Source organism: Neolamprologus multifasciatus, chromosome 3 (assembly GCF_963576455.1).
Source record: "Neolamprologus multifasciatus chromosome 3, fNeoMul1.2, whole genome shotgun sequence".
NCBI lineage: Eukaryota > Metazoa > Chordata > Actinopteri > Cichliformes > Cichlidae > Neolamprologus > Neolamprologus multifasciatus.
In genome coordinates this window covers 4,411,626-4,439,623 of record NC_140441.1, presented here as the reverse complement: position 1 = coordinate 4,439,623, position 27,998 = coordinate 4,411,626, and the positions used below count along the sequence as shown (strand labels likewise).

The window sequence follows — 27,998 nt, the reverse complement described above, 5'->3', positions numbered from 1 at the left end:
GAGACGAGTAGCAAACAGTTGATTTAATCATCTGAATCATACAACAATGATTTCATCTTAAAGGTTTAAAATGCAGAACAAGTCAATACAAACTCATGCAAAGCTTCACTGCAATGGCTGAAGAAGAAAAACTGAGAGCAAACAACTCGTAATGAAAGCTCATGCTCGGGCGCTTCAGTGTCCGCCTAACAAAAGCACATCGTTAAAAAAAACACAGCAGGACTTGGAGAGTACTTTGTCCTCAATGTTGCCCTGAAATAAAATGCTGCACAGATTAAAATATGGAAGAGAAAGGAGCTCCATGTGACCTCTGACCTCATCAGAGGAAGAATAATGTGAGATTTGATCAAATGGAAGCGGCTGTGCTTAAAAGTTCAAAGTACCATTAATAATAATCATTTTAAAAAAAAACCCACACATCTTACTACCTGCATCTGTGTTGCTATCTTACTTAAAGGTTTATCGCTCAACTGGGAGGAGAATCTAGACAGTGAGCATCTGGAAGGACATCCAGAATACCTGCTGAGCCTCCTGCCACCACAGCCTGAATTCAGATAAATGGAAGATAAAGGATGGAGGGCCCTTTAAGTCTTATCCAGGTGCTTGATGAGCGAATCACTCATTGCATTCTTTTAATTGACAGGTGTCGCGCAGTAGAAGACATCAAAACAGGAAGCAGAGAAATTGTGGAGGTTTTTTTTCATAAAGTGATCTGGGTCCCTCCACTCCCTTGGTGGCAGTACTTATTGCAAGTTCTACTTCCCTCGGACTCTGTGTTCCACAAATCTCCTCTACTTTTTATTCCCTAAACCTGGAGCAGACTTCTCTCTGAGATTTGGGTTCCTTAAAAACTGCCAAATAAATCTAACATGAATACTGATTAATATATATATTAACGTGTTCTCCGTTTAAGATCTAATAAACCTGAAAATAAAATTAGATTTTGTTTCTACAATCTGCTTGACATTTTATCAATGTCCATCTTCTGCAAGTGGATACACTAAGAGCCTTTATTGTGAAAGGCAGGAACAGGAAGAAGCTCTTTTTGCACATGTGAAGAAAAAAATGGAGCTTCTGGTTTAGATCAGGCAGCAACAACCAGATCTCTAAGGTACTTAAGGTAAACAATAAACAAGCTGTTTAATTCTGTTTTCTGATCAGATCTTCTCACTAAAACAGAAAAATCAGCATCTGACTGAGGTCAGAGGTCAGGGTTCGGGGAAAGCTTCCGTCGCCTGGGGGGTGGGATTATTAAGACTCGACCTCACAGTCTGTGCAGAACTCACACGCACACATTCACTCACATGAACAGTTCATGCTGTAATAAATAAAAACATCCAGAGCATCTATAAAGTCCAACGTTAGAATATATATATTTATATATGTTTCTATATGTGGCTGTGTTTAAATATATTTATAAGTAGCTTTGATAGAATCATGTACATTTCAAAAGAAGCAGAGCTCCATTCAAAAGTGCTGCAGCTGAAATCAAACATTCACACGTCCCTTCGATCCCTCATATAAAAAAAACCCCAAAATGACAAACAGCAGTGAATTATGGGATAAAACAAAAGAAAAAACACTTGGATGTGGGCTCACTGTGCCCTGAGCTGTGCCTCCCAGGAGGCAGCTTTCTCAGTGTGCTTCCTCGTGAAAACAAAGCGCTCTTCCTTAACTTCAGGTCCATGTCTCTGACTCATCTGCTGTTGATTGTTATGGAAAGGAAAAATCGAACTGCAGACCTGATAGAGGATGAATTTCAATCTGGCAGTGTGAGGAAGCAGTTTTGACTGAAGGTTTTTATTCACCGCACTTTACTGAAAATAATCAATAAATAAATATAAAGGTAAACAAATGCAGTGCGGTCAATATTAACAGGGATCCTCAGCAATTAATCTGAGGATTGGTTTTTTTCTGCTTGATTCATTTTATTACAAAAACAGTTCATTTTTTTCTGTCAGTGAACTCGCTGATCGGTTCAATTCCTGATATCGTCTTCAGTTTGTAAATATAGACTGAAAGCTCAATGATTGTCCTGTCAGATGAGGAGTAAGAAAAGACCGGCAGAATCTCACTACAAGACACTGCTCAGGGCAAAGAAGCGAGCCCACGGAGGCTGAGCTGCTTACGAACGGAGCGCTTCAAGCTGCAGACAGACAGCTACATTCAACAGGAGAGAAGACATAGATCGATAGATAGATTGATAGATAGATAGATCAGTAGATAGATAGAGTTGGCGTGGGGTAAGGCATCTCTCCGTTACTGTCCTTCTCTCCATCTGTCGTTTCCTCGTTTGGTTTTTCTCTTTGTATACATCAAACTAAACCTGCTGAACCTTCTCGTTCCCGCCATCGTCCCTCTCTCCGCTGGAGGAGAGGAAAAAAGGTTGAAATGGTTTAGGTGGTCAGTCCTCTCCTCTCCAGCTCCCTCGTCTGTTTCAGCTCTTTGATCCTGTAAAAATATATTTAAAACTCAATTCGAGCTGACAGAAAAAATATCATTAAAATTTTAAAATTCCTCCTGTTACCTGTGTCTGCAGCGCCGCAGAAACCTCATGATCTTGCGGGCTGCCTGGTCCTGTTTCTTTGTCAGAAACGACCCCCTTAATGACAACGAGAAAAGAAAATATCTGTCATCAGTGTGAGTCTCTAAACCTCACAACTTCAGAGATCTATCCGGATTACTAACTCAAACGAAACCCTTATCTTAAAGTTTAAATTGGGCCCTCTGTGGTCACTTTGATCAATTATTCTCTGCTCTCTGGCTCTTTACCCAGGTGCTCTAAACAGCAGATATTCAACCTCTGCTAAGAACTACACACCACAGACAAGCTACAGACCCATTTTGAAACTTCCCATCATTACAGAAATATTAGAAAAAAGCTGTTTGGTCGTAAGTAAGTAAGGCACTTGAGACGCATAATATTCTTGATAACTTTCACTCCACAGGAACAGCTCTCCTTAAAGTCACAAATGACCTTCTGATGCAGCGGATACGGGTCACTGCGAGGCTTTCAACTCACACTCAAAGTCTCACATATCGCTCCACTGTTAGTTGCGATGGCTTGTGGTTAGCTACAGATATCAGTTTAAAATCCTCACTCTTACTTTTATGGCCTTAAAAATACATCACACAAAAACAACATAACTTAAGTTCCCTGTAAAGCACTTTGTAGCACATTCTCTTCTTAAAAAGTGCTACATTAATAAATGGGACTTACTTCAAAATGAGGAACTAAGGCTGCTAAGGCTACGTCCACACGTACACGGGTATTTTTGAAAACGGAGATTTTCCGTTTCCGTTTTAAAAAAGAATCCCGTCCACACGTAAAGGCAGAAATGAAGGAAAACGCTGCTAGGAACATGCCAAAGCAACAGGTGGCGCTATATTCCTAACCGTGTAGAAATGTCGGCCAATCAGAAGTCTAGAAGCCTCGGTGGGAAAAAATAAACAAAGCTGGGGCATAGAAGCAGAACCGAGTCCTATGTGTGGAGGGACAGTAACTGTGTGTGTATATGTAAGCATTTAAACACTGCAGAGACAATTAACAGTAACAGTGTTGTAGAAATTCATTTCACCGAAACAATAATGTGGCGCACAGTGTGACGTCAAAAAAGGCGCACACCTTTGATGCTGCGTTTTCTGCGTTTTTCTCGTCCACACGTAAATGCAAAAACAGTTTTAGAAAATATCCACCCTGGCCGGAGTTTTTAAAAAGCTCCGTTTTCAGTGACCGAAAACGCCGTTTACGTGTGGACGAAAGGTGCAAACGCATAGAAAAATCTGCGTTTTCAAAAATACCCGGGTACGTGTGGACGTAGCCTAAATCTGTGTTTCAATGCAGAGGCTTATTTAAAGAGAACTTTTACATTAAGCTTCATTGTTGGACATGAAGGCAGCACAGCAACTGATCTTCTCGAGAAAAACTTGAGGGAACAAAGGGAACAAATTATATTTAGAGAAGATTTTGAAAGTTATTTTCTTGTGTGGAACAACATATGTCCAGATGTTCAACACGTTGGTGAATATCCCAAAGGAGCAAGTTATTATCATGATGGGACAAATGATCTTGTTGTGGGAAAACAAATTATTTTTCTGCAGACGACAGAAAGAAGACAACAACTTGTTCCCTCAAGTTTTTATCCTGAGGGAACAAATTACCTTTTTGACTGAAGTTATCTTGACTGAAGTTATTAAGCTGTTTTAAAGAATGATTTATTTAAGGGCTAAGTTGTATTTCTTGAAGGAACAAATTCATATTCAGAAGGAACAAGGAGAAACTTGTTTATTGTGTTGAGAGAACAAATTTTTATCTTGTGGGAAAAGATAAAAATTTCCTTGTTTTCTTGAGGGAACAATTTGTAATCAGAAACTTTTTTTCCTTTTAGGAAACTATTATACTTAAGAGTATGGAAGAAGCCACCGTCTTAACTTGTCATTACTACATTATTTTTGTGGGCAGACATGAATCTTGTTTCAGGAGTGATAAGGTCTTACTTGATCTTGGAGTTGTGGGTGGCGGTGCCTCTCGGTGCCTGTTTGAGCCTCTCATACTCCTTGTAGCTGCGGTAGTACTGCTGGATGAGGACGGCGGCCCGCCGGCTCTGCTGGAAACGCTTCTGCTCGTAGTACGACCTGAACTTGGACTGGATCAAGATGGCTGCCTGGGTCATCTTCTTATAGAGAGCGTACTGAGGGGGCAAACGGAGTGTTAAGAGTTCGTACAGAAGAAACAGTGTTTAGAGAAACTGACGGAGAGATGATCCATCATCCGTTTTCTGTTTGATGTCGTCACTCTGGATTGATTTGATGTCGTCCTCAGTTCAGGACTCTTTATAAATCTGACTTTCTTTTTGTTTTACTGAGTGCTCTCACCATCAACTCGCTAACGGAGATTTGCCGCATTAATGCGGTTATGGCGTTAACATCATTTAACGCGATTAACGCTGACAGCACTCGTTTTGTTTTCCATTTCGCCCATTTCACCTGTGAGCAGAGTTTAACAATGTTTTTTAAGATGTTCATGTTGGGCATAAACTGGATTCAATCTCAGTTTTACTTTCACGGTAATAGTAAAAGTTTATCCCGCTATGAACTCAATATCTCGATGAACATAACTTGCTGGGACTAGGGATGGGTACCGGTATCCGGTCTGGTTACTACCGTTTATGGCACCGGTTCTGACATAAACGGTAGTAACCAGACCGAAAAGCAGCGCACATTTCGGTGCTTTTTTTTTCTGAGCTGCGATACACTTTAGATTCTAGCCAATCATTTTATGTTTCCGAGGATAGTAGGCGGGTCCAGGTACGTACGTTCTTTTAGAGCAGAGCTACAGATTAAAAATGCCCAAGGCGAAGCGGTCAAAGTCTGGCTGTACTTCACAGCAAAAGATGCAAACTCAGCAGCTGCAACAAGTGCTTTAAGCTGATACTGTGATACTGTCAAAGGAGGTAACACCTCAAATCTGATGAAACATCTGGCGACGCATAGCGTTTTTTTCAAATACGCCGAAAAATGTGCCGTATTTGATAGCTTGCTGCGAGACCTCACACCGAGCACATCTACTGCGGGTGTGGTGCCTGTTATCGGACCCGGAGCCCTGCCAGTGTAGCAGAAATGATGAGGATGATGATGCAGCAGCAGCCGTTCTTCTCTGCGTGAGTAGCTTAATGTTGTTCGTGTGTAATTTACGTTGAGTAGGCTAACCACGTTATTACATTAATGCATGTAAGGTGAACTAGCAAACACCATCATAGCTACATGCGGCTGTCTTCTTGTTTGATGGCAGATACTTCCTTCACCCTGGACAAAAAGGCTAAAATGACCAAAGAAAAAGTGGAAAACAGTTAAACATGAGAGGTTTTTGGACAAAGTTTGTGTTTTTTCCATTGTTTAAGCTGCTTCCAGCCAAGAGTGATACCATATATGCCCCATAGCTGCAGTTTTTTTACAAAAAAAACAGCTGAACATGAGAGGTTTTTGGACAAAGTTTGTGTTCTCCATTCTTTAAGCACCGTTTAAGCACCGGCACCGTTTCAAAAGTACCAGTTTGGCACCGGTATCGGATAAAACCTAAACGATACCCATCCCTAGCTGGGACTATCTTACATTGCTTTTGCCACTAAAAGAGAAGGGAACATATTTGCTGTTTTACACCGTCAAAGGTGATAATTTTTTATTTTTCTCTGTCACTTGACAATAAAGTTGTTATCTTTGAGTATTTTATTGCTGGACAGTGAAGCCCTACTTTAACAATTTTATGTAATTTCCCAGGTTTGGGCCTCTCTGTTCCAGCTCGAATAAAAACTGGACCTAAAATAAAGTGACATCATGAGCTCGAGGTGGTACGGATACATTACTGCGGTCGTTAAACAGTGAGCCACACACCAACACACACACAGGGCGATGTACTGACTACACATCACTACGTCTACTGTCAGCCATATTACCTTCAGAGCTATCCATGTTAGCTAGCCAGAGAAAGAGAGAGAGAGAGATGGTAAAGAGACATGGCAGGTTAGTTTAGTGTTAGTGAAGCTCGAGACAAACTCAAACAGCTCAGCGCACACACACCTGTTTGTACTTCCGGTAGCATCTCTGGATGACGGCCGCAGCCATGTCCTGCTGCTCCTTTAACCTCCGACCCTGAAAATAAAGAAAAATACTAAGATTCCTGGGAATAAACTGCCAAACCAAACCTAGATGACAGCAGATGGATGGTATGAAAGAGCGACCTCTGAAGTTTAAGGATGTATTTATGCTGACTGCAGACATCCTGCATACATGATGTGGATGTTTGAGATACTGAGGGCATTTCTTTCTTTGTTCGCAGACACAAATTTGATAAAGAGCAGTGGAGAATACAGAAAGACATTCTTGGTGCTGAATGGGTCCAAATGCTTTGTTAACAGTTCAGCCCTTGTTAAAAAACCTTTGGAGAATTAGACTAGCATGACCAAACTCAGCTGGGGCAGAAGGAAGTGAACGATCGGACTAGATTACGGGACTGTTCTTGGACACACAGACTAAACGTAGAGGCGGATCACGGCTCGCCCCGCACTAGAAGGAAACCTGTATCCCTAATATTGCTCGCTCCCTCACTTCCCATAACGCCATGTGCACCTTGTATCTCCTGAAGGCGTTCTGGATGATTCTGGCGGCCTCGTAAAGCTCCCTCTGCTCGCCGTCCGTCAGCGTCAGCAGGGCGAAATCTCGCTCCATCTTTCCATTGGCTGAGGCGTTGAGGAATTCTGCCCATGCTGCAGAAGAGGGAGGGCGGAGCCTCTGGAGGGCTAAAGCGCTGAGTGGTGAGGGGGGGCACACGCGCCTGCAAGCACACGTGCACACATCTCATGACAACGTTTGGTGCTAATGGTTACACTTTTCTGGCATCTTTTGGGGCGGGGCTTACCTGGGCGGGGAGTGTGCGTGGGTGTCGACCGTTTCCAGGTACGTAGCCAGCCAGGTGTCCTGTATGGCCGGGTTGTCCCACCTTTCTCGGAGCGGTGACTCCGCCCCCCTGGGGAAATCCTCCTGTTTGATTCGCTCTGGGGTTGCCTCGATGATTTGCTCTGCTAGCGTTGCCATGTCAACCTGTTGTGTGGGGATGGTAACCATAGCAACGGTGAAATTTTTTCCATTAAATATATTTAAAAAACTAGTCTAAACTACGGGACTATATTTTGGTACCTGCAGCACCTCCTCCTCCAGATATGCCTCTTCCTCGCCTTCGTTCTCGGCATTCTCACTGTAGCTCAGCAGCTGCTCCTCCAGTGTGGCGTGCGACCGCCGCCTGCTCGCCGTGTGCATGTATGACTGCGCGTGACTGGCAGAGACGCTCTCATAGTCCATGAGGTGAAGGGGGGAGTCTCTGGAACCACCAGGGTTCAAACCTGCAAGATGGAAATTGACGATCAGTGACCTCATCAGGTACGTCGGCGAATTACGAATAAACGAACGCTAATGTTACCTGTGCTGAAAGTGGTGTTTGTCTCCTCCCCCCACATGGACTCCAGAGGGAGGGAGGAGGGTGAGGGAGGGGAGACAGATAGTGAGGAAGAGGAGGAAGGAGACGAAGGGGAAGAGGGCGATGTCTCCATGGGGGCGGGGCCACTGGAGTAAGCAGAGCTGGGGGAGGGTGAGGAGGGGTCACTGGGGGAGGGGAGACTGCTGGAGGAGCTCAGACCTGTTGGGAAGAGTGCACGCTGTTACAGCCAATCACAGAGAAGGATTCAGGCCACATGATGGGCAACAGGTGTAAGCGTTACCTGTATCTGGGCTGGTGGAGAGAGGGGACAGTGGTGGCTGCGGTGTGTGCGTGTCTGCTGGAGGCGTGTGCACGTCTCTGGACACCACGTTAGCGAGCGTGCGCTGCATGTGCAGCTCCTCCAGCGCCGTGGCGAGGCGAGTGTGTCCTCGGGAGCGAGCAACGGCGAGAGGCAAGCGTCCCAGAGAATCGGGGATGCCCAGAGCCAGACTGTTCCAGCTGTAGAGGAGCTCTGCCGCCCTCTGATGGCCCAGCGCACATGCCCACATCTGGAATACACGTGACACAGAGGTGAGGGAAGCAGCAACCAGATGTTGGCGTGACAACTCTGACACGTCCACTTATGAGGATGGAAGATGGTCTCTATCCAAGAAGTGAAGAGATTTGCTTTAATTCTGTATTGATTAAGGATTGCTCTTCAACATTTGTTGACAACTAAAGTTACTCTTTTAGTGTTGAAGTTGTCGCTCACTGCGTCACTGCTGGAAAATGAAAGTTCACCTTTAGTTGTGACTCAGTTAGCAACAGGATGCAAGCTGCTCTTTAGGGATCAAACTCGGTGTTTAAGGCAGACGTTCCTCTTCTTGGTACAAATTTGAAATATTGAACAATGACCTTTGACCCCATTGGCCACTGATGTTTGCGTGTGTATATTTACCAGCGGCGTGCAGGAGAAGTGGTCGACATTCAGAGGATCGACTTCCTGTTCCAGGTCCAGACTGTCGCTGTTTACATTCCTGTGAACAGAAACAACAATGTCAACAAAGCAAAAACAACAGCAGTAACAGGAAAATGTGTGTGTGTGTGTGTGTGTGTTTACCTCCAGTGTATGAGTGTGTGGATCAGGTGTGTGTATCCCTGTGCAGCAGCCAGGTGGAGCAGCGTCATGCCACGGTGACGAACGGAGTGATGAAGCCGCTCTCCTCCTCCCCCTGACCACCGACCGCCCCTCATCATCCGCTCGCACACTCCCACAATCCTCCTTTCGAACCACTGAGAGGACTGACACACACACACACACACACACACACACACACACACACACACACACACACACACAGATCAGACAGTCACCTGCTACCTGACTTCACAGGGTCATGTGACACTTTAGACCAATCACAGGGGAGCTCCTTTAGCTTGATAAATGATAGTTTATAAATCACCTCCTTCTCCTCCAGCTGGTAGGAAACATTACATTCATACCCTCCTCCCTCCCCTCCAGTTTTCCCTGCGACTCACCCAGGCATGCACACCTCCCCCTCCCCTCCCCGTGAGGACAAGCGCGGCTAAAAATGACTGATGGCGGAAAGGGAGCGAGAGAGTCTCTGTGATCCACCCAGCTGTCAGTCATCCATCAGGCTCTCGGACAGCTGCAGCACCAACGCCATGCTAACACCGCGCTAACCGCACGCTAACCCGCGCAGTAAATAAACTCTGCGGTCTCCAGTTTACGCTCAACATTTTTATTTTAATTCAAAGCGACGTTTCCAGGCTGATTGATTACGTTCGCTCGGGTCAGCAATCAAAGACTCTAGGTCTGCAAAAGCGCCGCGATCGAGCTCAAACACCGGGTCTCTTTCTGACGCTCCTGGTGGATAAGTTACTCTGACTCATTCTATGAAAGGTTTAAGGAAACATAAACGCCTTTAAGTTGCTACAGTTGCTTTTAAAGTTGTTCTTTTGGTACGGAAGCTGCCTGAATTTCATCTTTAAGGCATCGCTCTTTAACTTTATGCAGATATTATTTGCATAATATATTTTGTTTTTGAAGGATTCAAGTTGCCGCCGAAGTTGAGTGTTGTTCTTCACAAGCCACCCTTAGTTTCTGTAGTCCGAGAAAGTACTGAAGGTGCTCTTTAAGCAATAACGGATTAGTGTTAAAGGATGACTTTAATCCAGTTCCAGTTTAATCCACTTTAAGCCTGTTAACTTTAATTTGCTCTTTAAGGACTGAAGTTAGTTTCAAAGCAGCTGTTTGAGCTGAGCTGTTGTTAAAGGTTTAAAGCTGCTCTTTCATTTGTTCCTCATGGAATAAAGTTGCTTTTTAAGCAGCTCTTTAAATATTCAGGTTGCTGAAGTTTCTGTCTATGCATTAAAGTTGCTGTTAAAGGTTAAAAGTTGGTTTTAAGCAATGAAAGTTGCTCTTTAAGTGTAAAGCTTCCCCTTTAGCCCAGCGGTTCCCAAACTGTTTTTGCTAGGCCCCATAATATTCAACAGTGCTATCAAGTAGCGTCCAAGTGAATTGTTTTTTTCCCCCTTTTCATACCGCACCCCCCCCTGCAATGGCTGCGGGGGGGGGGGGGGGGGGCACACTTTGGGAAGCTCTGCTTTAGCCTAACTTATAAGGGACAAAGTTGCTCTTCAAGGATTATTGTTGCTGCTCGGAGTTTAAAGTTGCCTTTAAGCAAAAAAAGTGACTGTTAGGAATAAAAGCTGATCATTAAAGTTCCTGTTGAAGCTTTAAGGATTAAGGGTGTTGTTAATGTTTCAAAGTTACCCTTCGGGTGAAAGTTGCTCTTCAAGCTACTCTTTAGGCATTAAAGCTCCTGTTAAAGGCTTAAAGTTGCGCTTTATGTTGCTCGTTAGGAGTTTAGGTTGCTGGTGAATCTCCTTTAGCACAGTTCAGTGTAGATTAGTTGCTGCGTCCAGCTGCTCAGACAATGTGATTTTTAATTTTCTCGATCGGTGGAACAAGCAGGCAGAGTTAAATCCAAGTGCCACCATGCTGACGCCTGAGCGTTGACACACACAAACATCTGTGCGTGCACAGCCGACTGACAGATGTGCACAGCTGCGTAACAGCCCGGGCACGAGAGGGTTAACGAGGCCTCCCCGAGCAGCTCTTCTTTCTCAAGACAACAGCAGATTGTTTCAGTTAAGGTCAAGTGTCTCTCTGTCACAGCGAGGCTATTTTAACTCGACCGCGGCGTCTGCCAAATTCCCATGACATCAGAGGGAGGGCGAGGGGGCGGAGGGAGGTTCAGCAGAGGTCACATCGTTTGTTCTTCACAGGATCCAGCTGTACGCGCTCGCCGCGAGGCCTCTGCTGCGGTTTGATCAGTTTAGAGGAGGATCCATCCAAGTTTCAGTCTTAGTGAATTTCAAATTAAAAGTTCAGCTGAACTGTTGCTGCTTTCAGAATCGAGCTTCATTTGTCATCTTTTACTCTGCGTAAACTTTTCAGTTACTTCATGGTGGTTTTGATTGTTGTTGTTTAGCTCCTGGCTTCAGCTACTTTGAATGACCTGAGTGAAAATAACGACTTTTCATTGTAATTTTTTGAAGAACAGACGGCGTCACAAGACTGAATTGTTACCTACAGTTCAGTTTTACAGCTTTCTTACAAAGACATCATCCATACCTTACACTATAAAGGTGGCTGCTGTTGTGATTTGGTGCTAGATAAATAAAAATTGTCGCTGTTAGTTATCCATTAACATGCACTCCATTTCCGCCGCTGTTAATTTTAATCATGGCTTCCTCAGGGCTCTATCCTTGGCCCACTTTTGTTTTCTATATATACATGATTTCTCCCAGCCAGACCACTCTTAGCTGTGACACCGCCCACTGCAGCTCTATGTTCCCCTGTCAGCCTCGACAGTGCTGGGACGCTGGGTGTTAAACACTTTCTAAGAGCTCAGCGATGATGAACACGGCGTCCGCTCTGACCTACAGTCAGCTCAGTTCATGGAACAAACATAAGAAGCTGTGTTAAAGTGTTCATCTTGGTTCTCTTTGTTTAAAATGTGCTCAGAATCGGAGCATCTGCTAATGCTTTGCACAACGTCACAAGTGCATTTAATTTTTCCCGCCATGATTATCGTGCTCCTCTACGCCAGCATCAGATCACCGATCGTACTAATAACTGTAAAGCATTGGATGGCTGTGCTCTGAAGTTCATTAAGAACCTCTTAACTCACTTAAAATGTGAGTAAACAAAGATCAGCAGGCGTCTACATGCAGAGATCCACCCACTGAGATCAAAACCTCTTTACTGACTTTTTAATCTCTTCTTAGAAGTGACTTCAAATGGTTTTCAGATGGTGAACAGCAGTCTCACCTGTTCGTGGTCCTCTGGTGGAGGAGGAGGGGGCGTGGCCAGCTGGCTGCCGTGCTGCTGTTGATTTTGCCGTTGCTGCTGCTGCTGTTGATTGTTGTCGCGGGCCATCTCCACCATCCTGCGCTCCATCTGCTCCAGCCGCTCGAGGATGGACATCCTGAACTGATTATCTGCAGGAAGAGAACACGGAGGGTGAAACCCTGTCATCTATAGTTACTGACGCAGCGCTGCGGGGTGATTGTAGGATGTTAGCATGGCGAAACAAAACTTTACAATATTTATCGGTTTATTTCTGGAAGGTCGTCTCCACTAACAGCGTAAACTGCACAGGAGTGCTACTAACAGGGCTGCTGAGTGAGAAAACTCCCTGGGTCCTACACTTCCCATGATGCACCGGTATCGAGGGTTATCTCCGGTAAACTGCTGCAGATTCAACAGCAGAAGGACAAACCGTCAATCATCGGAGACCTGAAGCTCAGAAAACTGTGTGTGTGTTGACAGCTCTAACCATGAGGCTGCTCCTAAATAACTTTTTAAAGAGCACCTCTTTATCACTCACACACACACACACACACACACACACACACAGTGTCTCACATGGAAACTATCTGACTGACTTCAATCGCTCAGCCGCCTGGCACACCGAGTGTGTGTGAAGGAAATAAAAGCAGAGTCCCTAATATAGCCTGATACACTGTGACCTGGACCCCCCCCCCACCCAAACACACACACTCTTACACACAGGGGACTCCCTGCTTTCTAACAGCTGCTGTGATTATTTTACCCGTTTCTCTGGATCGACCTTCGTCTGCTAACGAACAAAAACACCTACAAAGAGACACGAACTTAAAGAAAACAACGTCTGATTCGGACTCCGTCAGCCGGGGCGGCGGCAACGGGGACCTGAACGTCGCGACGGCTTTGAAAGTCTAAAAAAACAGTTTTAAACTCCAAACAGAAATGATGAGATGATCAATGCTTTAGCTCTCTCCTCAGAGAATGACAGACGGCACATCAAAGTTAACGTTTTCTAGGTTTAAGGTCAAAAATAATTACACGTTACGCGTCGCACAACGTGAGAGATGTGGCTTCAGTTTTAACAGTTACTTCCACCTGCAGCTCTCATGTTTGTTCCTGTTATTAAACACGTAATCAATACAAGTTTACAGAAAGAAAATTACCTGTCTGATGACTGTGGGTGGTTGCCGTGGTTACGTGGCAACCATGTAACCATGACAACCATCACATTAAAAAAAGAAAAACCCACACACACTCTTAGGTTGGTCCTACCGGCACCATCCTGCTGCCGAGTGTCCATCGTCTGTCTGTCTGTGGGCGTCTGATTTCAGGTGAGGAGCATGCTGGGTACGCTGTGATGTCACAGGATAAGTCTACACGGGATCCTTATGTGTGCAGCAACGCACAAAGACACGCATGCCATGAGGAGGCAGACTGAGCGGCGGTACGAGGATCAGAGAGAGAGAGAGAGAGAGAGAGAGCAGGCAGGACGTCCAAACACTGCAGAAAGGCATGCTGGGAAACCCACAAAGAGGGAAGGGGAGGGGCGGGGAGGGGAGGCTGATAGAGTGTCTCCACTGACTGTGTGACATTCCTGAATGTGAGACGGAAACCCTCGACAGACAGACAGCTGAGGCCAGACAGCTGCCCTCTCACTCTGACCACAACAACCGACCGAGCTGAAAACAAGATGCTGCAGTTCCACTAACGTCCACCAGAGGCCCCCCCAAGTGTGTAAGTGTTAAAAAGTCCAACTTCACAGTAGAAATCAGCATGTCTCTGTGTCAGAAAAACAGGAGTGGACATTTAACAGCTTTTAAAAGTCTGACCTGAAGTATTTTCAACTAAAATCTGAGTTTTTCTGGATGCAGGAACCGACAGAGATCACAGAGAAAACTCAGAATGGAGTTCCACAAGGCTCTATTACAGATCCTCTACTTATTATTCAGATTATATCATCTCGTTTGTTTGCTTCTACAAATGTACAGAGGGTGTTTTTTTAAATATGCCACGTGTTAAAGTTATGATAATTCATTATTGGGGGCGTGATCTCTGACAGGTAGCTGTAGCTGCTAGCTGTCTGCTAGGCCTCGCATCAGCTAACCTGTACTGGGCCTCTAGAACTTGTGCTGTGGGATCCTCTCGAAGCATTTTTAAATCCAATAATCTGACAAATAACGTGACTGCTGTGTGGTTAAATGTTCTGTCCAAGAATTCTAAGCTCTAATTTCAATGAGTGCAATTCAAGGACTTTATTTAAATGTTACTCAGTGCTGATTAGCATGGATCTGATTTTAAGGCAGCTAGTATTAGCTGACATCCTGGTCACTTCTGGCTCAATAAAAATTAGACTATTGCAGTGAGCTGCATCGACGTAACATGCAGTTATATCTTTAGGAGGTGGACGCCAGCGTACAGCAGTGAGTGCAGCGTTAATTAATACAAACAAAACAATGTCACTGTCACTGATGAAAGACTTCCTAATAGGAAGCATCACTATACTGCCACAAGGTTTCAGCAGCAGACAGATGTGAGGAATGTAAATGAATTTAGGAATAAATATTAGAATATCTGGGAGGAGGCCCCGGGGCAGACTCAGGACACGCTGGTGAGATTATATCTCTCAGCTGGCCTGGGAACGCCTTGGTGTTCCCCTGGATAAGCTAGAGCAGCGGTCTCCAACCTTTTTTGCGCCACAGACCGGTTTATGCCCGACAATATTTTCACGGACCGGCCTTTAAGGTGTCGCGGATAAATACAACAAAATAAAACTAGTACCGGTACCGAAAAAAAGAAGATTTATTCATAACACACCTGAAAAGACCCAGGAAAACCGAGTAAACGATAAAAACGATAACAAAATAACACTGAAAACCGATAAAAAACCCTGAAAACCAACTCTCGCGGCCCGGTACCAAACGACTCACGGACCGGTACCGGTCTGAGATTCAAACATATCAAGCATCATCTGTTTTTTGTTTTTTGGCTGTACAAAATCTGAAATATCAGGATCTCTAAAGTCTCTTTCAGCCTTCTTCCACGTTAATTATTTGTCATGTGTAGGTGGCGACGTAGAGAGGGAAATCTGACCGTCTAGTGAGAGCCAGTCGAGCTGCGAGCTGGGCAGAGAGCTGGCGTTCCTCGCTCTGTACTCGAACAGGACCGAAGACGAAACCGAACCTCCAGACTCCAGGACCTGCAGACAGACCAGGCCGGCCTCGTGGGCTGAAAGAGATGGGAGAGTCTGTCAGGTCACACGCGCCATTTCAGTCAGCGTAGTCAGGCTGGAAGAGGACAATCTGTGTGTACCAGGACAGTAGCAGCGCAGCACCCCTGGCTGGATCAGCGAGGCGGGGACGGTGCTCTGATCGAACACGCATGAATACCGACCCGACGGCTCGCTCCACGGCCCTGTTATCAGCACCTTTACTCCGCCCTGCAGAGGACACGACGATGACTGATGAGTCATCACTTTACATACATGTATTTAAATACATAATATTGATTATGTATTTAATAACACACAGTTACTTTATCCTTTTGACGTGACGTGAGGATGACACATCTGTGATTCTGACAATAACTTTTTCAACCTCTTGCCTGACATTTGACTCTGCGCAACACTTCGTCTCCAAAGACAATCGACATGTTTACTGATCAAAGTACAAAAGAAGAAGAGTTCGTTACTAAAGATGTTAACAGTTTGCTACCCCTCAGCCTCTTAGTAGAAGCACCTGTGGCACGATTTCAAAATCCTACATCACTTCGTTGTTGAATTATCGCGTTCACAAACTCGGGTGCCCACACCACCAACTCAGCAGACGACAATCTGTTTAATTACATCCAGCAAAGATTTCCATCTTTTTTGTCGCGTCTAATCTTGGATAAATTGAAAGTTGTGTTCTCTCCATCACGTACAGGGTGTTTTGCAACCCATAGAGAGTCTGCATTAAAAAAACAACAACAACAGCGATGAAAAAAATATTCAAAATTAATATTTTATTACAATTATCTACGCATAATTTTTCTGAGATACCTTACCTTTCACTATGAGCAAAATACACCTGTCGGGACATGATCATCTGAGCTCCTCACACCACCAAACCCACCGTACTGACCCCCTTCAATTCATCACATTTCTCTTGAGTCTCCCTCTTAGAAATATTTAATTAACCCTCTGGGGTCCAGGGTATAATTGGCCGTTTTTGACTACGTTTGATTTTACCTCTATATTTCACCTTTAAAATGTGTTTTTCTTGCCTTGTTTGGTATCATTATTTTCAGCACAACCTCAAATATCTGAAATTGGAGTTATTTTTTCATTTTGGTATACTGTATTAGCACAGTTGATCTAAATTCAGACAAAAAATTCAAAATCCAGGTAGAAAAAAGTTATATTTTTTACTGTAAAACCCACAAACATGTTTAATGAATCATTTTCATAACTTGAAATGCAAATAGAAATTTTACATTTCTAAAAATTATGCACAAGTTTTGCAAACAACAAAGTTATTTGGTACTATTGACCTACAAATGCAGCCAAGGCCTCAGTTTTTTACATAACCATTTAAATCTATTTACAGAACAATCAGCTGTGCTGCATCAAATAAGAAGGCACACAGATTATTTGTGCCACTTAAAGAAGATGTTTCTGTCCACTATAAGACAGAGGAGAACAGCACAGGCCTAAACCCTGCAGGTCTGACAGCAGGAGGAGCATCAGTCCAATTTTCCATGTGGGAACAGCGTTCACACTGGAATCTGCCTTTGGTGGCTTTTTTAGAGCAAATGTGACATTCAGCAGTCTAACTGACACACAATACAAAACAATAACAACACAACACACTAACTACAGCCTCCAAACACGCTAAACGTCACTAATGTCTCACATATGAAAACTCACTCTCTCTCTTTCTTCCGCTCGCCCGCTTTCTGTCGCCATTTTTTAATCATACCTGGTTTCACGTGGCCTATCGACACAATTTAAAAACTATAGTTTGAAGTTCCCTTTCTACCCAATTTGAAATGGAGACTCTGGGTCACTGCATCTTGTAGCTGTGTCGCCTTAAATTGGTCACATGATGCACCGGTGTGTCCGTAGACCCCAGAGGGTTGATGTAAGAAATCATTATTGGATATGTTTTTTGACTCAGATTTCAGTTTAAAATGAGGAAATTGTTTGCTTGTTTTTGGTTGGAGACGTTGTTGTGCCATCTTTCCCTCAGTTACAAAGAATGAAACAAAAAACATTTTTCAATTGAGAGACGAGTAAGAACACAAAGAAATCATCATGCCACGAGCTCGCTCTCTGGGGGCGGCTTATGATGTGTGATTTGTACTTCTGTGATAAATGTACAACGTGGCCTGTACAAATGTCCAACACCACAAGAAGCAGCAGGAGGGTCTGACCATAGTGAACAGGCCAATCACAGTCAGCTGCATCATGTCGTTTTATGGACATCAGGTTCAATCTTCTGACCAGTTAAATCAATAAAACCTCACTGACGATAAATAATGACGACAGTGAAGGTAGAGACTGAATCAGCTGCTGGACTCTGCTGCCCTCTTGTGGACGAGCAGCTGAACTCCACCCAAGCTTAGAGTATCAATCACTGACTCGTCTGATCAATGTCCCGATCACTTCCTTCACTGTAAACTCTCTGACTGATTTTCTATTGACTGATTGCTCGACTGTGAAGCCGATTTATTGGCGACTGATTACCTCGGGGTACGACCACTCCGGGGAGAAGTCTGTGATGGAGGCGAGGCGTGTGGAGGAGGCGGGCAGCGGGTGAGGAAAAGGGAGAAAGGAGGAGGAAGGGGAGGGCTGGGGAGGAACGACGTAGCGGACTCCTGCCGGAAACACGGCGGGGCTCGGCGCGGCGGAGACGGCAGCGCAATGAGCCGCGACGGGATTGGCCTCCTCTGTCATGAGGTCAGAGATGAGGTCGGGAAACTGACTGTCAAAGGAGATGTCAAGCTCCTCCCCTCCCCGCTCGCAGGGCTCCGCCTCCTCCTCCAGCTGAGTGTTCATGCAGGTGTCCTCGGAGTCGGAGCCCCGCCTGCTCTCCTCTTTCACCTGGATAGCGGTATCCATGGCAACAGCAGCAGGTGTGGAGTCCATGTTAGCGTCACTGTTGGCAAATATTGACGACTGCTGCTGCAGCAACAAGGGCTGACGGGATGTCTGAGCTGGGCTCGGGGCCTCAGGTATACACAGGTGATTGGCGTGTTGACCGGGGTTTAGCGGATGCTGATGCTCGTCAGCCTGTCGGTAAGTCTGATTGGCCGGCTGGCAGGCCTGGGTCGCTGAACTCTGACACACCAGGAGCAGGGAGGCAGAGCTGCTAATGGTCTGTTGCCGTGGTGCCAAGCTGGAGGAGGCGTGGTTTGTCTGGAAGGCACAGAGATAAAAAGGGTGTTGATGTAGGAGGAGGGTCACACGCTTCTGCTACAGGAAACAGTCCCCCACCGAAGGACACATGCTCACCTGCAGGAGGGCGAGTTTAGAGGGAGGAGCACTTCCTTCATCATCGTCATCTTCCCCTCTCCTGTCCTTCACCTCTTCTTCTGCATCCTCCCTCACTGCCTCCGACTCCCCCAGAGCTCCGAGCTCCAAGCAGAGCGGCAGCAGGGGCGGGGCCACGGCGGACGTGGGAGACAGTGATAGGGAGAGGGAGGGGGGCATTGTAGACTGAACGTGGGGAGAAGAGGAGGAGGAGGAGGAGGAAGGAGAGGCAGAAAGAGGGAGGACTGAGTCTCTCCTCTCCACTTCACAGGAAGATGAGAGGGAGGACAGCGAGGAAGGAGGGGAGACAGAGGATGGAGGGGTGGAGGTGGGGGACAGGGAGAGAGCGAGGGAGGGGGGAGAGAAGGGGGAGGAGGTGGTGCACATGACAGAGGTGGGGGTGGACGAGGAGGAGGGAGGAGGAACGGGGCCGCCGTACGTCTGGCCTTGTTTGGGGGAGTTGAGGAACGAGTCAGGATCAAAGGCAGGGGGAAGGGATGGGGGAGGCGGGGGTGAGGGGGAGGAGGGGGGAGAGGGTGGGGAGACGGCGGCAGCAGGAGGTGGTGGGGAGCAGAGGGAGGTGGATGTGTTGGAGGAAGACGGGGTTAAGAGAAGGCCTCCAATAACCGGGGAGGGCAGAAGAGTGAGCGAGAGGGTGGTCACGCCTGGTGCCTGCACAGGAGGCGGGGGGAGGGAAGGGGGGGCAGGCGAGGAGGAGGAAGTTGGAGGGGAAGGGGAGGTGGGCTTGATGCCTGGGGGAGGGAGGGCCGGGGAAAGCAGCAGCTGCCCAGAGCCGGTGAACGACAGGCTCCTCCGCAGACCCGCCTCCTCCGCTCTCGCCACGCCGCCCCCTCCTCCCTCTCCCGTTATGGCAGCAGTCGCCATGACAATGACTGCGTTCTGTGGCAGCGCCACCGTCGTCAGGTTGCCGTGGCGGTCTCCGTAGAAACCGTTACCGTTGTTACTCATGGTGACGGCGGCCCGGTGGGATTGAGGCGGAGAGGAGGAGGAGCTGTGGGAAACAAACAGGACCAATCGATCAATCAGGAAATGAGCTCATAATCAATACCCTTTGACTTTCCAGCACAAGATTCAGTTTAGTCGTTTTTGGGCTGTCTCGCCTAAAACGAACCACCAAACCAAAAGCACTCGAGCAGGAACGCTCACAGTTCGACCGATAACTTCTCTTTCCTGTGCGGATGACTCACGTGGACGAGGGGCAGGGAGACGAGACCGGGCTGGTCTGAGCCTGAAGGTGAGGCAGTTTGGCTTCTCCTCCCGCTCCTCCTCTCCCCACCTCCCCCAGCTCAGAGGACACCGGCGAGGCGGACGGCCTACAGGAAGAGGGCGGGAGTTTCGGGGAGATGATGCGATGCTTGGTGCTGTTACATCGGTGGGGAATGTTCACTCCGGATGATACTGTGCTCAGAGATAAACAGGGTGGTTAGTTTCACTCTGTGATGTCATAGCGAGGTCACAGTGAAGTCGAGGTGTTCAGGGCTCACCCTGGGCAGTGTTACACAGGCAGGCGTGCGTGCGCGGCTGCGGTTTGGTTCTTTGTCGGTCCAGGATTTGCTGAACCAACTCCTCAATACTGAAATCTCCCGCACCAACTGAACACTTCATACTGTGGACTGAAACGCAGTAAAACTACACATTAGTACTACAAAACACAAACTCTGCATCCATGCAATGTGGCAAACGCATGCAGTCAGGTGTTCGTGCATACACATGGGCCTCAGCTGGCTCAGCAGGTCGTCTCGGCTCCAGCGCACGCTGTCATGGCGGTCGGCCACCGCGCAAAGCAGTGGACTGCATTTCCCAGAATCCTCCAGGGACGGCACGTTCAGGTAGTGGACCAGCACGATGTCTGGGTTCTGTCGCACAGAAACGCACTGATTAATACTATTTTAGGTTTACGTTTTCTATTATTTTGTGTCTGCATGTGTGTGCGTGTGTCTGCAGGGGGAAGTAACTGAGACTGCAAGTGTGTACACTTACTATAGCCTGCTGATGTCTTAGTTCTGCAGTTTTAGGGAGCCTCACACTCTGCTCGTGCTTACCTGCAGCCTCGTAACTAAACTGGCGACTAAACTCAGCAATTCAAGTAATAAATAATAAAACAAATAATAAATCTAGGATCAAACACTGGTAAATAAACTTGGAAACTAACACCAGGAACTAAATACAGCAACTAAACTCGGGAACTAAACTCTGGTCTGAAGTCAAGAACCAAATCCCAGGTAACTAAACTTAGACATGAAACATGGAATTAAATATTAAAAATATTAAATATTTATTTAAATATTAAATATTTAATATTAATTAAATTAAATATTAATTAAATTAAATTAAATTTTAATTACATTATTAAATTATTAAAAATTAAATATTAAACATGGAAATAAGTCTGGGACTAAACTCTCGACTTAACGCTGGAACTAAAGGTGTAGTTTGGGAACTAAACTTTCTAACTAACTGGAAAACAAGTTGTAACCACTTGGGAACCAAAAGTTCAGTTTGGGAACTACAAACCATGGTCTTAAGGTAAGAACTAAATCACTGGGAACTAAATTTTACAACTAAATTTGGAACTAAACAAGTTGGGTAACAGGTTGGAACTAATACTAGATTAAACTTTGTAGCTAAACGACAAGATTGGGAACTAAACTCTGAGTAAGGAACTAAACCCCAGGAGAGACTAAAATTTGAAAACGCTGGAAAAACATGGGACTAAACTCTGAGCTAAACTCGGTACCATAACTGGTGAACCAGTCTGAGAGTAAAACCTAAACTTTTAAATTAAAAACAGTAAATAAATTTGGGAACTAAACTCCAAGAATAAACTGCATCTATCAATAAACTAGGGAACTCAGCATCATACTTCAGGAGTAACTCGAGCTCTGAACTTTATCAGTGGAAACACCAACATTTTAATCTCAGTGTTTAATCTTAATGATGTTTAAGCCCAGTCGCTCACACACTGCAGTAAATAAAGGAACCTGTAAACAAGCTGAGGAGAACTTCTTTCTATACGGTTCCTTGTAAGCGCTGAATCAACACCACTTGGAAAACTGGCTGCAAACCAGTGTCAGCGTGGTGTGTTAACACACACCACGCTGAACACATGAACACATGTGTGTGTGACGGGGTGTTTATTCTGACCTGCAGCAGCCAGTAGCATCGTCTGTGGAATGTTGGCACGATGGAGGAATGGACGTAGCAACCATACAGGCACTGAAACCCAGAGACCAGCACAGTTTAGCAGGGATTAGCCTCGACACTCGCTAATAGAACAGCACGATCCTTTCAAAATAAGAGCAGACGCTGTGTCGCTGCTGCAGCCTGGACTAACTAACTGATCTAAAACAGGATGTGGACACGAGCTTCGTCTTTATTCATAGAGATAATGTTCAGGACAGCAAATGCATCTTATTTCCTCCCACAATAATCTCACAAACAGTATTCCTTCTGCTGTGCTGTGATGCTGTGCGTCCTGCAGGGGGAGCAGCTGTGCTCAGGTGTGTGTGTGCACGTGCTGCAGACCTCCATGCCCTGGACCTTCAGCTTCATGTGGTCTTCCCTCGTCGTCTTTCCATCCTTCCTTTTCTTCCAGCAGTATCCGTCCTTTCTGTACTTCACCTTCTTCCTGTTGTACAGGATGATGCTGCCGTTCTTCGGCCTGACACACAAACCCATCAATCAATCAATAAAATCCAACAGGAGAGAGGCCCTCAGCTGTTTGCGTATGACAGGTGTGCTGTGGGTCTGTACCTGGTTTTGAGGGTGCAGGAGAGCCACTCGTCATGTCTGTCGAAGGATATCAGGTAGGAAGCGATTTCCTGCAGAAACAAAGATGATTTACACGATTTAAAATCACACGTAGAGCTCAGAGTGAACTGTTACAGTCGACATACGGGATGAAACGCTTTCTACTGACGCTAAAGAAAACACTTTCTGTCATATCGTTTCGTGACCCCGAAAACTTCAGGAGGCTTTCAATGTCCCAGTAAAACATCGGACTGAGCAGCAGTTAGTTGTTAGTTAGAACGACGAGAACATCTGAGTTATAATTATGTAAAATAAAACAATCAGCCACATCTGTGACGCTGGAACTGCCAAATCTTCCTTTCAAAGTCAGAAAACCCCACAGATGGTGACGGCGGGAACTGTCAACTGTGACAGGCTCATCAGGTTTAGACAGTGTGGCGTGTGCAGACTGAATAAATAACGGGATTACTTGAGTTTCTGTTTCATATTTATCAGAGCAGAAACAGTCAGAGCAGCGAGGCCTGTGCAGGTTTTAGTTCCTCAAACTGACGGTTTCTGCCTCACATTTAAAGAACGGCCCCTCTGCTATTGTCACCATTGTATTCACGTGCATGTCCGACTTGATGCAGTCACCTACGCTCACAGTGGGTGGGGACCCGAGGCCTCTCTGACTGTCTTTCTGGGGCAGGGAGGGTTGCGGGGAAAGTCGCAAGTAAACCGAATCCTCCTCAGAGCCTGACACCAGTTTTACCTTTAAAGTTTGAAATTCTGCTTTCATCCTTAACCTGCTTCTCTGATCCTATCTCTGTCTGTTGTGTGTTGTTTTAAACAGTGATAATTATAATATCCTCCGTGTGATGTCACTTCCTGCCTCTGCCGGTTGCGTCAAACAGGAAACGAGGATCACACGAGAACTCACCTCGTTAGTGTTCCACCTGAGCCGCTCATTAGGCAGGCTGGACGAGCGAGGGAGACACTCGAGCAGCTTGTTGGGAAGAAACACCTTCCTCTGTCCTTTGTTCTCTGCACACACACACACACGCACACACACACACACACACACACACACACACACACAGTTAGTGGTTCTGCTGGTTCTGATGCGGACAAACACCTCAAATTCTCATCATCACCCTCAGTGAGAGAGGACACGATTAGAAATGAGTCCATCACAGGGACAGCTCAGTCAGGGAGGCTGAGAATGTCTGAGCATGTGCAGAGGAGGGAGGGTGGAGGATGAAGGTGGAGCTGCCAGGCAGGAGGAACAGAGGAAGAGCTCAGAGGAGGTTCAAGGATGAAGGAGGACATGCAGAGGGTTGGTGTAACAGAGGAGCATGCTGGGATAGGAAGAGGTGGAGGTAGATGATGCGATGTGGAAGAAGCACCGATCAAAGGCCCGAATCCTGAACATTAATCTCTGAATATCTCAGGATCTCAGCAAAGACGGCAGAAAACAGTCACATTTTAGGTAAAAACAGTTTTTTACAGAGGTTTTTACAGGATATGACATGAAGGACAAAATGACCCAGGACTGATGAACAGAGTGTCAGACAGTGGACACGTTCCACCAATCGCAGCTGGGCAGAGCCAGCGTTTCACTCGCAACTGAGACTAAAAATAGACGCTTCTGAGTCGGCAACGTGTGCAACCTCAGTTTGACCACAGCGAGCAGCAAAAAGCCACCAAGACGCCGAACTCAGGTGTAGCTGGGCGCGGGGGTCCGTGTGGGTGACTGCGTGCCAAAGTTCAACGAGTTAAAGGTATGAAAATGTCCTGTCAGGGGCTTCATGTACCGTCACTGGGTTTACAATATAAACAAGTTCAATTAGAAACGTAACCCTCAAACTCTCGGGTCTCTAACAGAGGAGCCGAGCTTGAAGATCTCACAAACCCCACCCCTCCTCCACCAGTAAAGATACACGGGGACCCACTATAACTCTGATGCACTGCAGGAAACTGGGACACTTGTTCCGCGATATGTTACCGAAGCACCCAGGAGCTCATTCATTTCATCGAGAGGAAAAAGTCAGACTGTCACTGAGTTTAAAAGTAGGAAAGCATTCAGAAACACTGAAACGGAGTTTAGTGGATGAGGTCACAGAGTCAGAGCAGCACTGACTTCTTCTCTGTTTGGTTTACTCAGACACAGCTGACACAACAGAGCTCTACAGCAGCAAACATCATCAGACCACAGTGAGTCTGCAGGGCGTTATCTGACTGAAGCCTTTGCATCTCCATGTCACTGGTAGCTGAAACAGATTACACACAATGAAATCCTTCACGACGTAACGCTGTGAGCTGCACACAGCGTTGGTAAAGACTTAAAACAGGTCAAATTAAACAGCTCCAGACACCTCGGCAACCAAAGCGTCTCTAATGTTCCCTCAGAGGAGCTTCCTAACGTCTGCCCTCCAGCAGGTTCACCCTTTGCTTTCATCAGATTAATATGTCTGCATGCTTAATGTTTAAAGGCACTCTTGTTTTCATACCGTCCTGTAGTACAGGACCTGCGTTCAGCCTTTCACTGAGTCATTTCACACGTGAACAGAGCACAAAACCACAGAACACCAACAAAACGGCTTCTTACTGTCTTATTTACAGCTTTCCATCAGAGAGCAAAGGTCACAGGGGGCGCCATTACATCGTCATAGCAACACTAACACCGCTAGTGTTAGTGTTGCTAACACTAACACCGCTAGTGTTAGTGTTGCTAGTGTTAGCAACACTAACACTAGCGGTTTTAGTGTTACTAACACTAGCAACGCTAACACTAGCAACACTAACACTAGCGGTGTTAGTGTTGCTAACACTAGCAACACTGCTAGTGTTAGTGTTGCTAGTGTTAGCAACACTAACACTAGCGGTGTTAGTGTTGCTAGTGTTAGTGTTGCTAGTGTTAGCAACACTAACACCGCTAGTGTTAGTGTTGCTAACACTAGCAACACTAAGTGTTAGTGTTAGTGTTGCTAACACTAGCAACACTAACACTAGCAACACTAACACCGCTAGTGTTAGTGTTGCTAGTGTTAGTGTTGCTAACACTAGCAACACTAGCAACACTAACATTAATTAAACAAAAATAAATCTTTTAACCGACTAATGACGGAAGTGACGCGTAAGCAGCTAGTTTAAGAACATCTAGCCGTTGCTCTGAAGAGAACGGCTAGATGTTTGTTATTATTATTTTAAAAAACTACATGTTAATATACATATAATAATAATTATTACAAATTGTATAATATCTAAACTTTTTTAACATGAATTAAAACATGAATAAACGCTATGAAATGATTTTGTTTAATCATGATTTAATTTTTTTAACAATTTTTTTTACATAAAGTTAAAATGATCAAGTAAACTAAACAGTAAATATATAAAAACAAAATGAAAGTAATACAACATGAAAACGAAATTTAGACAATATCTAAAGAGCTAATGGGGACAACAAGCTTAAAATATTATCCAACTTATATTAATAATAATAATTAAAAAACATTAAATCAGTAAATAAATGTTAAACTTGAAATATTTGTTTTTTACAATTATTATTTTAAAAATTATTTTAAAAATTATTTTTTCATTTTTTCACTTCAATAAAAATAAACCTTTTTAGAACAGATTTGAAGGAAAGGGGTAGAAGTAAAAATAATATAGCATAATTTATAACTACTACTAACAATAATAGTAATAAAATATCAGTAATAAAATAAAATTCTTTGTTTATTTGAAATAAAACTAGGTGCAGTAATATTAAAATATACAGTTCAGTAATAATATACCTGAGATAGAACCAAAAACCTCAATAATACAAAACCGGTTAAATAAATAAGAATAAACACACGTAATCTTACATTTATTTAATAGTTTTATAAAAAAAAAAAAAAGGTAAATAACAACAAATATCAAAGCGAAAACAGACACAATAACAAAGAAACAGCATAAATAATAAAAGAAGGACAGCGAAGTTTAAGAGCCAGTCCAGCTGGACAAACAGTCACAAACAAATACATGAGAAGACAGAAAGAGCTAAAACACTTCAACTGCAAGAAGAAGTGACATACTGATCCTCTGACTCACAATGAAAGACACAACCAGCTACACCTACAGTAAGACACACAGCACCAAACACAGCAGCTCGTGAGGCCTGGCAGGAAATCAGAAATCCGTTAACGAAGAACTCATTGATCTGATGGACACACAAACGCAATAACTGTCTGTGTGTAGGTGGATGGACTGACCTGTCTCCGGGGAAACCATCTCCTTGTTGCTCATGGTGACGAGTCCATGCAGGATGAGTCTCACACAAGGCAAGGCGGCCTGCACTGCCCCGCTACACACACAGAACAGGTCATCAGTGTGATCAATGACAAACAAGAGCTGCAAACACACACATCTGATATCTGAACTGGCTAGCTCCACACAAACACACACAGACAGCCACGCACTTCTTCAATAGCTCCCTGTTGCATAGCAACAGCTGAATTTGCACCCACTTTACATGGAGAGCGTGTAAAGTGGGTGTGTGTTGGGATAGGAGTGTGTTTGTGTGTGTTTAGTTACATAACAACAGCTTCACGGTGTGAGTGTGTGATGATTAACCCACAGAATGACTTCTTTGATTAATTCGTGAATAAAACCCAAACATCACCTGCTGTCACACACACACACACACACAGAAAACATGCCAGCTGTCACTTGATCGATATCTGATTTAGTTCTAATCATCAAGACGCTCACTGAGGCAGCTTCACAGATAACAGATGACGCTGAGCCTCTCGTGTAGATGATCCATCCTCCTCCCACACAGGCTCGGTCTCCACAGGCCGGGCTCAGACCCCGGATTCTCATGGGTGCTATGGCCGCCTCGCAGAGCACAGCACCCCGCCCGCGGGAGCTCAGCTGTAGCTGGCTGGTCAAAGCTAACGTTTCACGCCTTTGCGTTAACAATTAGCACAGTTACCCAGACAACAACAGGTTTTAACGCAGCGCTGTATTTATTCAAGCCCTCGTGATCTACACTCGGAGGGGAACTCAGATGCGAGTGCGGATGTTTGGGTGTTAGCTGCTCTGCTAGCCGTCTAACTCCACCGGCGGAGCTCGGCTAGCTGCTGGTAACAGGCTCGCCTCCGCGGTGATTAAAGCAGTCCCGGAGCCCAGCTGCAGGGCTTCACTTGCGGGTCACAGCACGCTACACCGAGCCAGCCAGCGGTGGCTCCTTTCCAGATATACCGTATAAAACAGAGCGAGCTAGACGAGAGCAGACAGTCGAGAGCAGCACAGAGTTCGGAGGTAAAACAATCTGTTTAAAGCTCCTTTACCTTCCGCCTTCAGCACAGCCGCCATCTTCTCTGGCTATGACGTCACTGCGCAGA

General features: G+C 45.4%; 1 protein-coding gene across 3 annotated transcripts; it reads right to left on the bottom strand.

The window, feature by feature from the left end:
• Window positions 1–2: 2 nt before the first annotated feature.
• Window positions 3–27,998, bottom strand: camta2 (calmodulin binding transcription activator 2). Of its 3 annotated transcripts, none has more exons than XM_085154224.1 (26): window positions 27,945–27,998; window positions 26,865–26,956; window positions 23,546–23,649; window positions 22,630–22,697; window positions 22,402–22,537; window positions 22,021–22,092; window positions 20,585–20,732; window positions 20,361–20,489; window positions 20,064–20,274; window positions 18,838–19,867; window positions 18,070–18,741; window positions 15,657–15,783; window positions 15,438–15,572; window positions 12,330–12,499; window positions 9,090–9,271; window positions 8,928–9,006; window positions 8,271–8,538; window positions 7,973–8,188; window positions 7,693–7,895; window positions 7,415–7,596; window positions 7,126–7,330; window positions 6,577–6,648; window positions 6,453–6,473; window positions 4,498–4,691; window positions 2,528–2,602; window positions 3–2,451 (listed from the first exon to the last, which is right to left on the bottom strand). In XM_085154224.1, the coding sequence occupies exons 2-26, from the start codon at window positions 26,896–26,898 to the stop codon at window positions 2,397–2,399; spliced, it is 4,788 nt and encodes a 1,595-aa protein (XP_085010350.1). In that variant the 5' UTR covers window positions 26,899–26,956; window positions 27,945–27,998; the 3' UTR covers window positions 3–2,396. The 3 variants fall into 3 exon arrangements, with proteins under 3 accessions (XP_085010350.1, XP_085010351.1, XP_085010352.1); XM_085154225.1 differs by lacking the exon at window positions 27,945–27,998 and adding an exon at window positions 27,364–27,938; XM_085154226.1 differs by lacking the exon at window positions 6,453–6,473.

What these genes read in the sequence shown, in the direction of transcription:
- camta2 (XM_085154224.1), bottom strand. Translation starts at nt 26,898, where the DNA reads ATGAGCAACAAGGAGATGGTTTCCCCGGAGACAG. An exon ending in TCAGGTGGAACACTAACGAG is followed by an intron (nt 22,698 to 23,545) that starts GTGAGTTCTCGT and finishes TTGTTTCTGCAG; the next exon opens with GAAATCGCTTCCTACCTGAT. An exon ending in CTAAACTCGCCCTCCTGCAG is followed by an intron (nt 18,742 to 18,837) that starts GTGAGCATGTGT and finishes TGTGCCTTCCAG; the next exon opens with ACAAACCACGCCTCCTCCAG.